At 43.2% G+C, this 15,504-nt stretch overlaps 1 protein-coding gene across 1 annotated transcript in view; it reads left to right on the top strand.

The window, feature by feature from the left end:
• Positions 1 to 15,504, top strand: part of ABCF1 (ATP binding cassette subfamily F member 1) — a 47,447-nt gene that overhangs the window by 3,800 nt on the left and 28,143 nt on the right. Inside the window, exons 2-7 of the mRNA XM_056866868.1 lie at positions 2,948 to 2,994; positions 4,698 to 4,778; positions 4,949 to 5,075; positions 6,658 to 6,695; positions 8,166 to 8,259; positions 9,453 to 9,517. Coding sequence (XP_056722846.1) covers positions 2,948 to 2,994; positions 4,698 to 4,778; positions 4,949 to 5,075; positions 6,658 to 6,695; positions 8,166 to 8,259; positions 9,453 to 9,517 — 452 coding nt within the window. The remainder of the gene's footprint in view (positions 1 to 2,947; positions 2,995 to 4,697; positions 4,779 to 4,948; positions 5,076 to 6,657; positions 6,696 to 8,165; positions 8,260 to 9,452; positions 9,518 to 15,504) is intronic.

A 15,504-nucleotide genomic window follows, 5' to 3' on the forward strand; every position in this document is an offset into this window, starting at 1 on the left:
GTGCAGAGCATAGTCTATGGAGATTTTTAACCACTTATCCCTGCCTGGTGTGTAGGCTGCATTGTTTTAAAGATTGGGATTAAAATAATAATTTGAAAAACAAATTCCCCTCACAAAAGGATGTTGTTACTTTGCTTCTGGAGGATTTCCTGAGGTCCTGGAGAAAGTATGGCTACCGTTTCCTTCTGCTGTGTCCTGGTGAAGAAATCCAACATGCAGTGTTTTTCTCACAGATATTAAAAGTGTGGGGAAGGAGAGAAAGGGGCCCTGGGGAAGGAGAGAAAGGGGCCCTGGGGAATGGGTATTGAGGGCATCTCTCTTTACAGTGTCACGTTTGGGGCCAGGAATCCCATCCTCTGTTCTCTGCTCTGCACAGCAGGTTATATCTTAATTTTTTGTATGGTGGACGTGTAAAAAAATCAAAAAAAATTGGAAAAAAATAGTGAAAGAAACAAATAATTTGATTAATAGTAGAGTAAAAAGGAAACCATAATTTTGTTTGTTGGGAGTCCCACCAAAAAACATTTCTGACCAGGACAGGATTATTTGTCAATATAGTTTTGCCGCTGCAAGAATTGTAAAACCAAAATATAGAAACAAGTAAATAAGTCTTCAATTGTTGACTGGAGAGAGAAAATGTGGTTATAAATGAGGATGGCCAGATTAACAGAATTTCTACATGGAAAAGATATGGATTAATTTAAACAAATATGGTCTAAGGCATCCTCATATTGGAATAAGATGGCAAAAATGGATCTCACGATATTATTTAGTGAGTTATAGAAAAATAATGTTTAATAACTTTGACTTTAGATAAAAGATAAGCATAACTATCCAGACACTTCTTCGGAAGTCGGGTGGAGGGTCACTTTTTGGTGGGTGGAGGAGAAAGAGTATTATTGGATATTTTGATTGATTATGATTGTATTGAATATGTGGTAGTAAGAATACCCTTTTACAACTTTTTTTTCTTTTTTTAATGTTATTGTATTTTACTTTTCTTTTTAATTCTTAATTTCTTTGTTAATAATATTTTTCTTTTTTCTTACTGTATGTTTTGTTAAAATTTAATAAAAATTTATTTTAAAAAATCTTAATTTTTTAGAGTGGCCTGGGATGACCAGGGGACCAGCTTTAGCAAGGAGTGCTTTTTGGAGTGTTGGCTGTGTGTTAGTTGCTCCCTGCCCCCTTCTAGACGTCAGGCATCTGAAAAGTGCCTTGGTATTGCCTCTACTTGACTACTGTAATGTGCCTTATATGGGGATACCCTTGAAGACTTACCCAAAATTTCATCTGGTCCAGAATGAAGTAGCATGGCTATGATGGTGACAGGGTGTATGAATCATGGATCTTGAGAGAACATCACTAGGAACTTTCTCGACGACCTAAATAGCCCTATTGTAGCATAAGCAGTCCATTTTTCTGCATGTGCTTTAGGAGGAGTCGTTTTCTGAATGTGACTTCCTTCAGTGGTGAGATCAGCTGATATCAAGAGCAGGCCTTTTGCTTTTTGGAGTGCCCTCTGTAGGGATCCCCCTTCCCAAGACCTGCCAAACTTAACCCTTCCAGGTTTACTAAGATAGGAAAGCAGGCATGTTGTATATTTGCCAGTGACAAGAGAGGGTTTTCTCCAGCCGGACAGTCAGGGACCTTTATTATAAATGAAATCAAGATGAGTTTGTTTTTTCTCACCTCTTCAGGCTGTTGCTACGGCACAAATATGGCTTGAAGCTTTTTTTTATTCTTTTCCTTTTTCCAAAGGAGAAAACTTCAAAGAAGAAAAGAGAAGACGGCCTGGTTACCTCTTTTAAAGACCGTTTCGCATTGCTCAGAATAAGCTAAGCCTTTTCAATTCTCCAACATAATAATGTATGAGAGCCAGCGTGGTGTAGTGGTTAAGAGCAGTGGTTTGGAGTGGTGGAGTCTGATCTGGAGAACCGGGTTTGATTCCCAACTCCTCCACATGAGCGGCGGAAGCTAATCTGGAAAACTGGGTTTGTTTCCCCGGTCCTACACACGAAGCCAGCTGGGTGACCTTGGGCTAGTCACACTGTTTCAGCCTCACCTACCTCACAGGGTGTCTGTTTTGGGGAGGGGAAGGGAAGGTGATTGTAAGCCGGTTTGATTCTGCCTTAAGTGGTAGAGAAAGTCTTCTTCTTCTTCTAATATTCTTATAGATTCATCATATAGTCTGCGTCTTCTCCTCTTTGAAGTTTTCTCCTTTGGAAACAGGAAAAGAATAAAATACAAGCTTCAAGCCATATGGACTACTATTTGTCCACTTACCTTTCTTCTGTGATGTATTCACTGTTCATATCTCCGGCAAGAGATTAAGAAAATACTGTGTGTTAGTCTTAATATTTCTATAGTATGTGATGTATATTTGTTTATTGCTCTGTCTGTGAACATGTGTTATTGACACATACTTTTTGGTTGTGATACTTTTTGATATATACAATCATTGCACCTTTTTGGCTTATGCAGTTTATTTGCAGTTTGCTGATTTTGTAGAATAAGGGTATTCCAGTTTTGTACCGCCACGGCAAAATGGCTTATGTTAGCAGCTGGGCTAATTTTGTGGGCTAGAACCTTTCTGTGATAGGTTTGTTTTTCAGGAAACCTATAGATAGCTGTTACAGTTGACATAAAGTATTTTGGCGTACCATTTTTAAGTTTATTTTATTCTAAGCACCTATGGGATATATTGAGCAACATTGTGAAAAGTAATTCATAATTATTACAGTTGTAAATAAGGTATTGACACATAGAATTGTGTGTGTGTTTAATCCTGGGTTCTGGCTCCCAGCCTCCATGGGAGGGAGGAAAGACGTGTGTGTATGGGTTGTGTGATAGGCACAGTGGCTAGAGGGAGCTTAATATTTCTGAGTCCTTAGCTTTTCTTCAGGAAAGCCAATATCCCCAGACATCTTCTGATTCTTTCTTTCAGACAAAGCGGTAAAGAAGGGGAAGAAGGATAAAAAGACAAAAAAATCGGTAAGGTTCAGTTTCAACACAGTTGTTTGGACTGAAGGGGGTGCTTAAGCTGCATGAATCTGGAGGCTGTCTGGGCTCCTGGTGTTTACCTCATGAGTACTCTCAGAGGTGCTACGGTTATGTCGCTGAGTACTTGGAGGTGTTTGAGAGTCTGCAACAGTTATTAATCACACCTATAGCACTTTTCAGAGTACCCAGAATGCTTTGCAGCTTGTAGCTCATGGCTACTAGTCAAAACGAATACTAGTCATGATGGAGACCTATTCTCTCCAGGATCAGAGGAGCATGCCCGTTATGTTAGGTGCTGTGAAACACAGGCAGGATGGTGCTGCTGCAGTCGTCTTGTTTGTGGGCTTCCTAAAGGCACCCGGTTGGCCACTGTGTGAACAGACTGCTGGACCTGATCCAGCAGGGCCTTTCTTATGTTTCTTATCCCCATAAGCCCCTACCAAGTAAGACTTCACGAATGATCATTTTAAGCTGGGTTAAAATGCCATGCTGCTGCACCACATTAGGCCTTCAGCATGTGGAAAAGCATTATACTACATAGAGTACATACAGTGTGTGGTCTCAGAAAGGACGAGGGTGAAGGGTCATGGAGAAATTTAGATGAGGCCAGGCTGAGGACGAATTATCATTTTAAGCTGGTTTAAAATGCCATGCTGCTGCACCACACAGGCCCTTCAGCACATGGGAAAGCATTGTACTACATAGAGTACATACAGTAAGTGTGTGTGGCTTCAGGAAGAAGGAGGGTGTTAGGTCATGGAGAAACTTCGTCGGGGCCAGGCTGATGGACGTATGAAGCTGGTCTTATCAAGCCATTTGTATATCTAGCTCAGAATTCCCTGCTCTGACTGGCAGCAGCTCTTCGGGCTCTCCCAGGTCAAGAAGAGGCCTCTCCCAGGCACCTGCTGAGATCCTTTATGTGGAAGCGCCCGAGACTGAACGTCAGACCTTCTGCATACGGAGCAGGTGCTCTGCCACCAAGCCAGGGCTTCTCCCCTAAAATATGTCCGCGTGGTGTGCTTCTGACGCTACAAAGAACATAAGAAAGGCCATGCTGGATCAGACCAAGGTACATCAAGTCCAGCAGTCTGTTCACACAGTGGCCAAAAGGCCCTAAGACTGTCCTGCCGTCCTCCACTAGAGCCAGGGCTTTTTCGGCCTGGCTCCGGCCTGGTGGAATTCTCTTTTTAACAAGACCAGGGCCCCGCAAGACCTCAGAGAATCCTGCAGGGCCTGCAAAACAGAGGTATTCCGCCAGGCCTATAGTTGAGGGCAGCAACAGTTCCATCGGATCTGGCCTCCCTACCCCCCCCCCCCATGTTATTATGATATTATCTGGGGCGGGGTGGGGCTGACTGTGGTTGTGACCTTCTTTGGCTCTTCTCTACAGCAGACCACTTGTTTTCTTCATTGGAATCGATTGGTTCCCAGAATTGATAAATTGCTGAAGTGTTTTAATGGTTACAGATTATTATACATAGTTTTTATTGTTTTGATGAAATAGTTAAGTTTTAATATTGTTAGCCGCCCTGAGCCCGGCTTCGGCTGGGGTATAAATAAATAAAGCAAAGGCAAGTCTTGCTTTGGAAAAAAGTGGAGCTGTGCCATTCTTGTGACCCTCGCCCACATTACAAAAAATAACCAGATTTGCACTTTACTCTGTAATTACGCAATACTTTTTCCTGCCTCCCAAGTTCTTTGAAGAGTTGGCCGTGGAGGAGAAGCACACCAGTGAGGAGCAGGTGGCTGAGAAGGAAAAGGAGCAACAGCAACAGGTGAGTAGATTTTAAAAATCCACCGTGCTTGTTACTTATTGTGGGGCCTTGTCAGTAGAAGGCATCCTGGTTAGCCACAATAGCTCTGACAACAACCAGGACTGTGTTTTGCTGAGCGCTGCAATTGATCTTTCCTCCAATTTTTTTCAATGTGTGTGTGGCTTCAGCAGCAAAAAAAGAGAAGAGATAAGAAAAAGGACCGAAAGAAAAAAGGGGCGGAGGAAGATGAGGAAGAGAGCCAGCTGATCGAGAGGCTCAAGAAGCTGTCGGCCCAAGCCAGTGATGAGGAAGATGAAGGTTGGAAGCAGGGATTTGGAGGGGGAGGTTTTCTCTGAGCTCTTCTTCCCCAACCCTTCCTCCTTTCCCTTCAGAGATCCAAGCCTCCTATGAGGCCTTGGTCCTGGCTGTATCACTTCTCACTGCAGGTGGGGAGAGTCACATTGTTAATGTTCCCTGTCATGTAACCCCCGCCCCCCGGCAAATGCTACGTTAGCACCTCAGGGAGATGGATTATAGCCTAGGGGCCCTTTACATGCTGTGCCAGTGTTCTCATTACCAAGAATTATTAATGTGAGGGAACTTTGACAAATGTAATCCCCCCCTGCAGTGTAATCCCCCTCCCCTGCAGTCAGAGGTGCCACAGTCTGACCTTTCAGCGCTCTGTTGGCTCATTCTACTGGTGCAGAGGTCAGGTCGGCAATAATCCTTTTTGAAAGGACAGAGGCGCATTCAGTGGGTGTGAGCTGTGGTGCGGCACCTCTGTAATCACAAGGGGATGCATCGAGAAAACAGGGCACCGCTATCGGTGTTCAACACTGGAGCAATCTCCCTCATGAGGTGCTGGATTCTTTGTCATTGGAGGTTTTTAAAGTATCAAATGGATACCTACTTGTCGGGAATGTTGTTGCAGTGCCGGTGTTGGCAGAAGGTTGGACTAGATGTCCGTTCCAACTCTGAGGTTATATAAATATCATGTCATGACCTGCCTGTCAACTTTCTGTGATATTTGACCGGCTACTGTTGGGGACAGGTCTAGACTAGCTGCACCCGTGGTCTGACTTACAAGCCGTTTGTTATGTTCTTCAGGGATGTGAGGAAGTAGGTTCCACAGGTGCAGCTTTTCTGTCACATGGTAAACAGTTGGTAGGGGGACGTGCACCTGTGGAGTGATGCCCTGGTGCATGGCTCGTAAAAACCGAGAGGCCTTTTCTGCGTGGGATATGGTGATCTTGCCTGCGAGTTTTTATTTATATTTTATAAGGGAGGGGTACAAAAAGGAAAAAAAGGAAAGGGGGGGAAATAAGATAAAAGATACGTCATCCTCTAAGCTTCCACATAGTTTTGGTTTAAAAGGTAAAAAAGAAGTGTTCACAAATATTATATTATTCAAAACATTGCTTGATCTTAGGATTCTTTAAAGTAAACAAAAATATATTTCATCCATTAAGCCTGTACGTCAGCTAAACTTATGAAATTCTTATACCATATCTTCTATTAAGTCTCTTAAATGTTGGTACATCTTAATATACCTCTGAAAATTCTCTTTTAAATTTCATTCAACCTTATTGACTAATTTATTTTCCACTTAGATAATATAGAAAGGCTGCCCTCTCAACACAAATTCATCTGATGATTTCAAATTAACAAGTTGCGTTAGTTTAGCCATCTGCAAAATCGGAAAGTTTGTTGTTCCACTCTTTGATGTTGGGAATTCTATTAGATTTCCAGTATCTGGCATTTACAGTTCTAGCGGCTGAAGTCGTGTACTGATAGAGCCCTTTATAGGTAGGGTTCAATTGAGGGGGAGGGGTCTTGCCTGCGAGTTTTGATCCTTATCTTCCTTTCCAGCATAGCCAATCACAACTTGTTTCTTTTCCAGTGCCTGCCCCCATTGTCAAAGCTAGTAAGAAAAAGAAGGTGAGTTCTTGGGCTTTGGAAACTTCCTCTGTTGGGTGGGAAATTGCTGTTGGCCGCTCTTGGCCTAGGGGGATCAACATGCTAAGCTAGCTTCCAGGGATGGCCAAAATCTCAGACAACTGGAGCCATCGCAGAACTTTGCAAAACGTAACTGCCGCCTGTCTCTTTATTCGACTCTCAGGGTCCTTATGGTTGTCATGATGACCTTGTGATGTTTGAGCTTATAAAAGTGTTGTCAGAGATGGGGATGAGGGGGGAGGAGTTTTGGGGTGGTCTAGCAATGATTCTGTTACACACCCCTTTCCACTAAAACGTCTTCAAAGCGACTTACAAGATAGAAGAATGCATTAGTTATGATGTTACGATAGTTAGCTGTGTTAGTCTGTCTGTAGCAGTAGAAAAGAGCAAGAGTCCAGCGGCATCTTAAAGACTAACAAAATTTCTGGCAGGGTATGAGCATTCGTGAGTCGCAGCTCACTTCTTCAGATACCTTTTTAATATTGGTTAATATTTAATCATGCTGGATAATGCACTTTCAATCCACTTTCAATGCACTTTAACTACAGTTTGCAAGTTGATTTTGCCGTTCCGCACAGTAAAATCCAGCTTCAAAGTGCATTGAAACCAGATTGAAAGTGCATTATTCAGCATGTGCAGAAATGACCTTAGTTAAAATATAAGTTAACATTTTACCCATGCCGGGGGTTTCCTGGCTAGTCAGTCAGAAAGCCACATTCTTCTGGCTCCATTAGAGGAGGAGTTCCAGCTGCCACCTGCAGTCTCTCCAGCAGGCTTCTTGATGCACATTGTGAGCTGTTGTGGCGTAGTGGCCGGGGTGTGGCGCTAGGAGTGGGGAGACCCAGGTCCTTTTTTAAAAAAACTTTTTTTATTGCTTTTTATAATTAAACATAAAAAGTAAAAAATAAAAAATTAAACAATAATAAAATCATAATCCAATACAAAAAAAGAACATAAAATACACAAATACATATACAGAGCACTATTACATCCATTACTAATACATTATTTACTATCTTTTAAAAAAGAGGTCTATAGTGCCCAAATCCTACCACCCACCTATGTGCCCTCCACCATTGGACTTCCGGAGCGGTGTTTTGACAGTATATAAAAATCTGTTATTATTCATTAATTAAAAAATACATTAATCTATAATTCATTAACTATACCTTTAAAATCCGTTTTTGCCACCTTATCCCAATATGCGGCGGCCTTTAACCGTGTTCTAATCCCTGCCTGCCTTGCCTTTGGTCAGCTTGTTCTCTCTCGGCCTAGCCTACAGCACAAGGATTTTGTGAGGATAAAATGGAGGAGAGAACCATGTTGTGTGTTTCACGAAACTTTTTAGGGGAAGGGCAGGACAGGAGGATAAATGTTTGCTAGGGAGTTAACCTGTACAGTGCTGGCACGGATGGTCTGTTCGCTGCCATTTGCTCTCTCGGTTGTCTTTAGGGAGGGAATTTGTTTGCCGCCTTGAGTCAGGAGCAGAGCGAGGAAGAGGAAGAGCCACCAAAGCCTGATAATAAGATCAACAAGGTGAGGTGTGGTGCAGAATCCCCAAGCTGCGGTTTAGGGAATGACTCTAAATGGGGAGCTTGTGGAGAAGTGGGGTGGGATGGGGTGGGTACCCAAAGGTTGGGTGGAGAAAGACTAAATAATATATAGAAATGTGTTTATTTTAAGGCGCTGATGTCTATATTAAAAACATTAAAAGTCATATTAAAAGAAAGCACAATGGCAACTACTACAGGTTGATAACCTTAAACCACAAACCAAATGTGTAAGAGTGGGGGAAACCAACCCGGTTCACCAGATTAGAGTCTGCTGCTCATGTGGAGGAGGGGAGAATCAAACCCGGTTCTCCAGATTAGAGTCCACCACTCTTGACCACTACACCACTCTGGTTCAACCTGGATGGGAGGCCTCCTGGGAGCGTCCTATACATTCCAGAAGAAAGGCATAGTATACATGCAGTAAAGTCCTAGGTTCATGTCCCACAGGAGACCCACTGCTGATCAGCTGATAATACTGGGCTAGAATATCCACAGGAAGGACGGGCGCATGCTCAGTGATGGAACCAGCATCAGTTCAGTCCATGCCATTCACAGAGGAAGGACCCCCAGTAGCAAGAGGCAGGGAAGCCTGACAGCCTGGAGAGCCCCTGCAAGCAGACAGCGCTGTAGCTAAGTGGACCTTTGTCCTGACTCTGTATAAAGCAGACTTTTAAAATCCTGCTTTAACCTCCACTTGCCAAAGCCTAGCCAGATAGAAAGAAATGAGTAATGTTTGAAAACTCAAATGATCAGGCAAGCATGAGGCAGTTCCAAAAACATATGGCAAGTGCCCATCCGTGGTTGTCCAGCTTGGTGGACTCCTGTCCTCTGAGGGTGCTCAATATTATTGTGAGAGGGGTTGCAAATGGGATACCTGGGAGGGTGAGGTCCTTGTGGTATGTCGCTCCAACGTTGTTGGGTCTTTACTTAATTTCTCATGCTGCTGGGGTCTGAAAACGTCTCTGGTTTAGCAACAAGTAGTCAATGGTTAGTATAAGACTGCTTCAGGTGTTCGTAGATTCTGCCCCCACGTTTTCTTGAAAGCCTCAGATACAAGAGATTCCTCCTTAGGTATTTTGAATGTTGGACTGCTCTAACAACTAGAAGGGTTTCCTAATGCTAGTTTACTGGGAAAAGAAAGGATAAGTACTCCTGGCTTTCCTTGTGTGTGTTTTCTAGCAGCAAGAAGAAGAGGAGGAGGACATAAAGAGGAAGAGCAGAAAAAATGAAAAGAACAAAGGAAAACAGCAGGTTTGGCTCCTGTGTTTTGTTATTCAGGCTGATTTATAATCCTTCACTTGCTTATCTCCTGTTAAGCTCTGTTACCTTGTATGGCACATCAACGTTGTTCTGAGAGGCACTCGAGATGTGGTGCCTTGGGTGATTCTGTGTGTCTGAACAGTTTGTTTCCACAACAAACTGCAACCCTGAACTTACTCTTCAGATCTCACGCACCAGGTTTTTTGAGCCCTGAATAAAACCACTTTGAGTCCCAACTGGGGAGAAAAGGGGGATATAAAATAAAAGAAATAAATGCCAGATGCATGCACCTCTCTTGCTAACGTGTGTAATTTCCTTAAGTTCACTCATAATAGCAGGATTGGGTTTTTTTCAGTTATAAAATTATGCAAGGTATGGCGCAAGTGGACAGGGATAAGTTTTTCTCCCTCATAATACCAGAACGCGGGGTCGTCAGCTGAAGCTGGAGGGTGAGAGATTCAAAACAGATAAAAGGAAGTATTGTCGAAGGCTTTCACGGTCAGAGTTCATTGGTTCTTGTAGGTTATCCGGGCTGTGTAACCGTGGTCTTGGAATTTTCTTTCCTGACGTTTCGCCAGCAACTGTGGCAGGCATCTTCAGAGTAGTAACACTGAAGGACAGTGTCTCTCAGTGTCAAGGGTGTAGGAAGAGTAATATATAGTCAGAAAGGGGTTGGGTTTGAGCTGAGTATTGTCCTGCAAAAGTATTGTCCTGTAAGTATCAAGATAATGTGCTAATGAGGGTATGGTATGTTAATATGGAACCATTGTATCCTGAAGTGATCTGTTAATTTGTGTAATCCAAAACTAATCTGTATGGCTATTGTTGAATGTTGTCTTTGTCTGGAGGTTTTTCAGGGCAGGAAGCCAAGCCTTATTCATTCTTAAACTCTCCTCTTTTCTGTTAAAGTTGTGCTGATGTTTATGAATTTCAATGGCTTCTCTGTGCAATCTGACAAAATAGTTGGTAGAATTGTCCAGTCTTTCAGTGTCTTGGAATAAGACCCTGTGTCCTGTTTGTGTCAGTCCATGTTCAGCCACTGCTGATTTCTCAGGTTGGCCAAGTCTGCAGTATCTTTCATGTTCTTTTATCCTTGTTTGTATGCTGCGTTTTGTGGTCCCGATGTAAACTTCTCCACAGCTGCAAGGTATACGATATACTCCTGCAGAGGTGAGGGGGTCTCTTTTGTCTTTTGCTGATCGTAGCATTTGTTGTATTTTCTTGGTGGGTTTAAACACTGTTTGTAGGTTATGTTTTTTCAAAAGTTTCTCCATCCTATCAGTGACTCCTTTAATAAATGGCAAGAATACCTTTCCTATGGGAGACTGTTTTTCTTGAGTTTTCTGATTTTTGTTTGGTTCAATGGCCCTTCTGATTTCATTCTTGGAGTAGCCGTTTGCTAGCAGTGCGTGATTTAGATGGTTAGTTTCTTCCTTGAGAAACTGTGGTTCACAGATCCGTCTTGCACGGTCCATTAATGTTTTGATTATTCCTCTTTTCTGTCGGGGGTGGTGGTTGGAGTTTTTGTGTAAGTAGCGATCTGTGTGAGTTGGTTTCCGGTAGACCTTGTGACCTAACTGAAGGTTTGATTTACGGATGACAAGGGTATCAAGAAATGGGAGTTTACCCTCAATTTCCTTTTCCATGGTAAACTGAATGTTTGGATGGATATTATTAAGATGGTTTAGAAAGTCCATTAATTTTTCTTCACCATGGCTCCAAATGGTAAATGTATCATCTACGAACCTGAACCAGACTGTAGGTTTGTAACTTGCAAAATTACCAGGAAAACTAGCATTCTGATCAAGAATTCCACTCTTCATCCCGACACACACAGAAAACTATGCAAGACTGAAGCACAACCACCACGATTATATGGACTACCTAAAATTCATAAGGATTCCGTTCCACTCCGACCCATCGTGAGTGCCATTGGTTCCCCAACATATGAATTAGCTAAATATTTGACCACCCTCCTACAGGACCACATTGGAAAAACCACTTCTTACATCAAAGATTCAACTCACTTCATCAACAAAATCAGTCCGTTAAGACTCAATCCGAAGGATATATTAATCAGTTTTGATGTTGTATCCCTCTTTACCAAGGTTCCAGTTAAAGACACAATCTCATTGATTAACCAGATTTTTCCAGAAGATATAACAGCCTTATTTCACCATTGTTTGACAACAAGTTATTTCCTATGGGATCAAGAATTTTATGAACAGATTGATGGAGTAGCTATGGGAAGTCCACTCAGTCCAGTAATAGCAAACTTTTACATGGAATATTTTGAAAAGACAGCATTAGAATCAGCACCTTACAAACCTACAGTCTGGTTCAGGTTCGTAGATGATACATTTACCATTTGGAGCCATGGTGAAGAAAAATTAATGGACTTTCTAAACCATCTTAATAATATCCATCCAAACATTCAGTTTACCATGGAAAAGGAAATTGAGGGTAAACTCCCATTTCTTGATACCCTTGTCATCCGTAAATCAAACCTTCAGTTAGGTCACAAGGTCTACCGGAAACCAACTCACACAGATCGCTACTTACACAAAAACTCCAACCACCACCCCCGACAGAAAAGAGGAATAATCAAAACATTAATGGACCGTGCAAGACGGATCTGTGAACCACAGTTTCTCAAGGAAGAAACTAACCATCTAAATCACGCACTGCTAGCAAACGGCTACTCCAAGAATGAAATCAGAAGGGCCATTGAACCAAACAAAAATCAGAAAACTCAAGAAAAACAGTCTCCCATAGGAAAGGTATTCTTGCCATTTATTAAAGGAGTCACTGATAGGATGGAGAAACTTTTGAAAAAACATAACCTACAAACAGTGTTTAAACCCACCAAGAAAATACAACAAATGCTACGATCAGCAAAAGACAAAAGAGACCCCCTCACCTCTGCAGGAGTATATCGTATACCTTGCAGCTGTGGAGAAGTTTACATCGGGACCACAAAACGCAGCATACAAACAAGGATAAAAGAACATGAAAGATACTGCAGACTTGGCCAACCTGAGAAATCAGCAGTGGCTGAACATGGACTGACACAAACAGGACACAGGGTCTTATTCCAAGACACTGAAAGACTGGACAATTCTACCAACTATTTTGTCAGATTGCACAGAGAAGCCATTGAAATTCATAAACATCAGCACAACTTTAACAGAAAAGAGGAGAGTTTAAGAATGAATAAGGCTTGGCTTCCTGCCCTGAAAAACCTCCAGACAAAGACAACATTCAACAATAGCCATACAGATTAGTTTTGGATTACACAAATTAACAGATCACTTCAGGATACAATGGTTCCATATTAACATACCATACCCTCATTAGCACATTATCTTGATACTTACAGGACAATACTTTTGCAGGACAATACTCAGCTCAAACCCAACCCCTTTCTGACTATATATTACTCTTCCTACACCCTTGACACTGAGAGACACTGTCCTTCAGTGTTACTACTCTGAAGATGCCTGCCACAGTTGCTGGCGAAACGTCAGGAAAGAAAATTCCAAGACCACGGTTACACAGCCCGGATAACCTACAAGAACCAAAAGGAAGTATTACTTCACACAACGCATAGTCAAATTGTGGAACTCCCTACCCCTGGATGTGGTGATGGCTGCCAACTTGGAAGGCTTTAAGAGGGGAGTGGACATGTTCATGGAGGAAAGGGCTATCCAGGGCTACTAGTCAAAATTTATACCATTCATGATGCACACCTATTCTCCAGGATCAGAGGAGCATGCCGAATATATTAGGTGCTGTGGAACACAGGCAGGACGGTGCTGCTGCCGTCGTCTTGTTTGGGGGCTTCCTAGAGGCACCTGGTTGGCCACTGTGTGAACAGACTGCTGGACTTGATGGGCCTTGGTCTGTTCCAGCATGGCTTTTCTTATGTTCTTAACAAGGTTGGAACATTTCAGAAGGGATTTCAGCTGTAGAGCAAGCAAGAGAATGGGCAGGTTTGTTCATAGGAGTCAGGAGTGGCACAAAATACTAATGAATCTTTGAGCATTGGGAAGTGGCTGCATTGACAGGAGAGCTCCACGCACGAAAGCTCCCATCCCTAGATTACTGGAGACACTCGCAGCTTGAGGAGAAGTGTGTAGAAATCGCCCCCCCTTCCTTTGTGTGAACTGCGAGGGGAGGGTGTGCTGTTGTGGAGTTCTGCCAGTTTTCCCATCTTGCCTCAGTCGCTGACCTGCCCCATCTTCTTGTGCTTTTCAGGGCTGTAGGCCCAAGGTGGAGAGCTCTGCTCCATGAAATCCTTCCCTTTGCAATTCAAAAGATCCAACTCTAGCTTCCCCACCCCTCTATTGATACCTAGACAGTTGTGAGGAGAGCCGCTTCCTAGTGGCGGAAGGAATGAAAACAAGGGGAACCTTTGGCTGAAAACTTGAGATGCAAATTCTGAAAAGCTTCAGATTTTCCAGGTGTCGTTTCTGTTTTGTTCAGGGCCTTGGAGAAGAGACACCTTTCTTTCACCCTCCCCCATCGATTTATTGTTTCCAGGGTAGGGTGTCGCTGTTTGGCTCCGACTGTGTCTTTCTGTACATCTCATTTTTATTTTCTTCCTCTGCTGTATAAGAGTGGAGTCTCCGCCTTTGCCATCTTGGCTCAAAGTGACGATGAGGATGAGGAGGAAGAGGAAGACAGTGAGGAAGCCAAGAAGCCCAAGAGCAAAGCAAAGGTAGATATGATGGCGCCTCTAGGAACAGCAAGCCCATAAGAGGATTGTGATCAGGTAGTGGGTGGATAGACAGTCGAAAGACTCACTGAGGTTTGTACCAGGTGGGCAAAATGGCTCCTTTGTCTAGGACACGTGCAATATAATTGGGGTCTTCCCTTTATTTCCCTGAAAGTCCCCATTTGGGTTTTACCTGAGCATCGAATTGCTGACCTGAGCAGCTGATCAGCTTTTCTTGAGCCACCACCTGTTTTTCCTCAGTGCCTAAGGCTAGCAGCTGCTTACATACCCTTGGGGAGATATCTCCCTTCAGGGAGGGTCTCTGTCACCAAACTCTCAGAATATCAAGGAGTCAGCAGACACCCCTCTTCGCCCCCAGAGAACCATTTCAGGGGAAGTGTGTGCTACATCCTTGACAGAGTTATGCTCCATAAATCATACGTGCTGAGAAGATCTCAGGGAGCCCCCTGTTTAAATGCTCCCTCGCTTGCAAAATTCCCTGCATTTGAAAAGCTAGTTCTTCAGGATAAAGGTATCTACCTTAACCTTTATCCTGATTAACATTTGCCAAGATTGCAAGGTTGGCTGCCAAATATAGTGATACAGTCACTATAGTGAGCCAGCATGATGTAGTGGTTAAGAGCAGTGGACTCTAATCTGATGAAGTTGGTTGGTTTCCCCACTCCTACCAATGAAGCTTGCTGGGTGACCTTGGGCCAGTTACAGTTCTCTCTGGACTCTTTCAGCCTCACCTACCTCACATGGTGTCTGTTGTGGGGAGAGGAAGGAAAGGTGATTGTAAGCCGCTTTGAGACTCCTTAAAGGTAGAGAAAAAGCGGGATATAAAAACCAATTCTTCTTCTTTCTCCCCGTTCTGGTGGATACCCCCTCCCTCAATGATGAGGCTTCCTCTGCATTTTACTTTGCGAGCTGTCCTTTGCTCCATCTGCTCTCAGCCCCCTCTCCTTGAGATATCAATGGAAGAGGTCTCCTAAGAGGGAGGATCTCGGGGAAATAATTATTTAATCACCTCTCGGTTGTGTCTGCTAACTCTCCTCCTCGCAGGATACAACTTTGCATCGTTGAAGGGAGGGAATGAGTCCCAAGAGACCTGTAGGCAGGGAAGAAGGAGATGGCACAGTAATGGCAACCTTTGTGCCATCTCTTCCCTATTCACAACTTTCTGTTCTTTCAGACAGTGGAAAGAGAGGCTGATCAACCTGACGAAGCTGGGAAAAAGGCCAAAGGGAAAAAGGATCTG

The sequence above is a fragment of the Euleptes europaea genome, chromosome 1, assembly GCF_029931775.1.
Source record: "Euleptes europaea isolate rEulEur1 chromosome 1, rEulEur1.hap1, whole genome shotgun sequence".
In the NCBI taxonomy this organism is placed as follows: Eukaryota; Metazoa; Chordata; class Lepidosauria; order Squamata; family Sphaerodactylidae; genus Euleptes; species Euleptes europaea.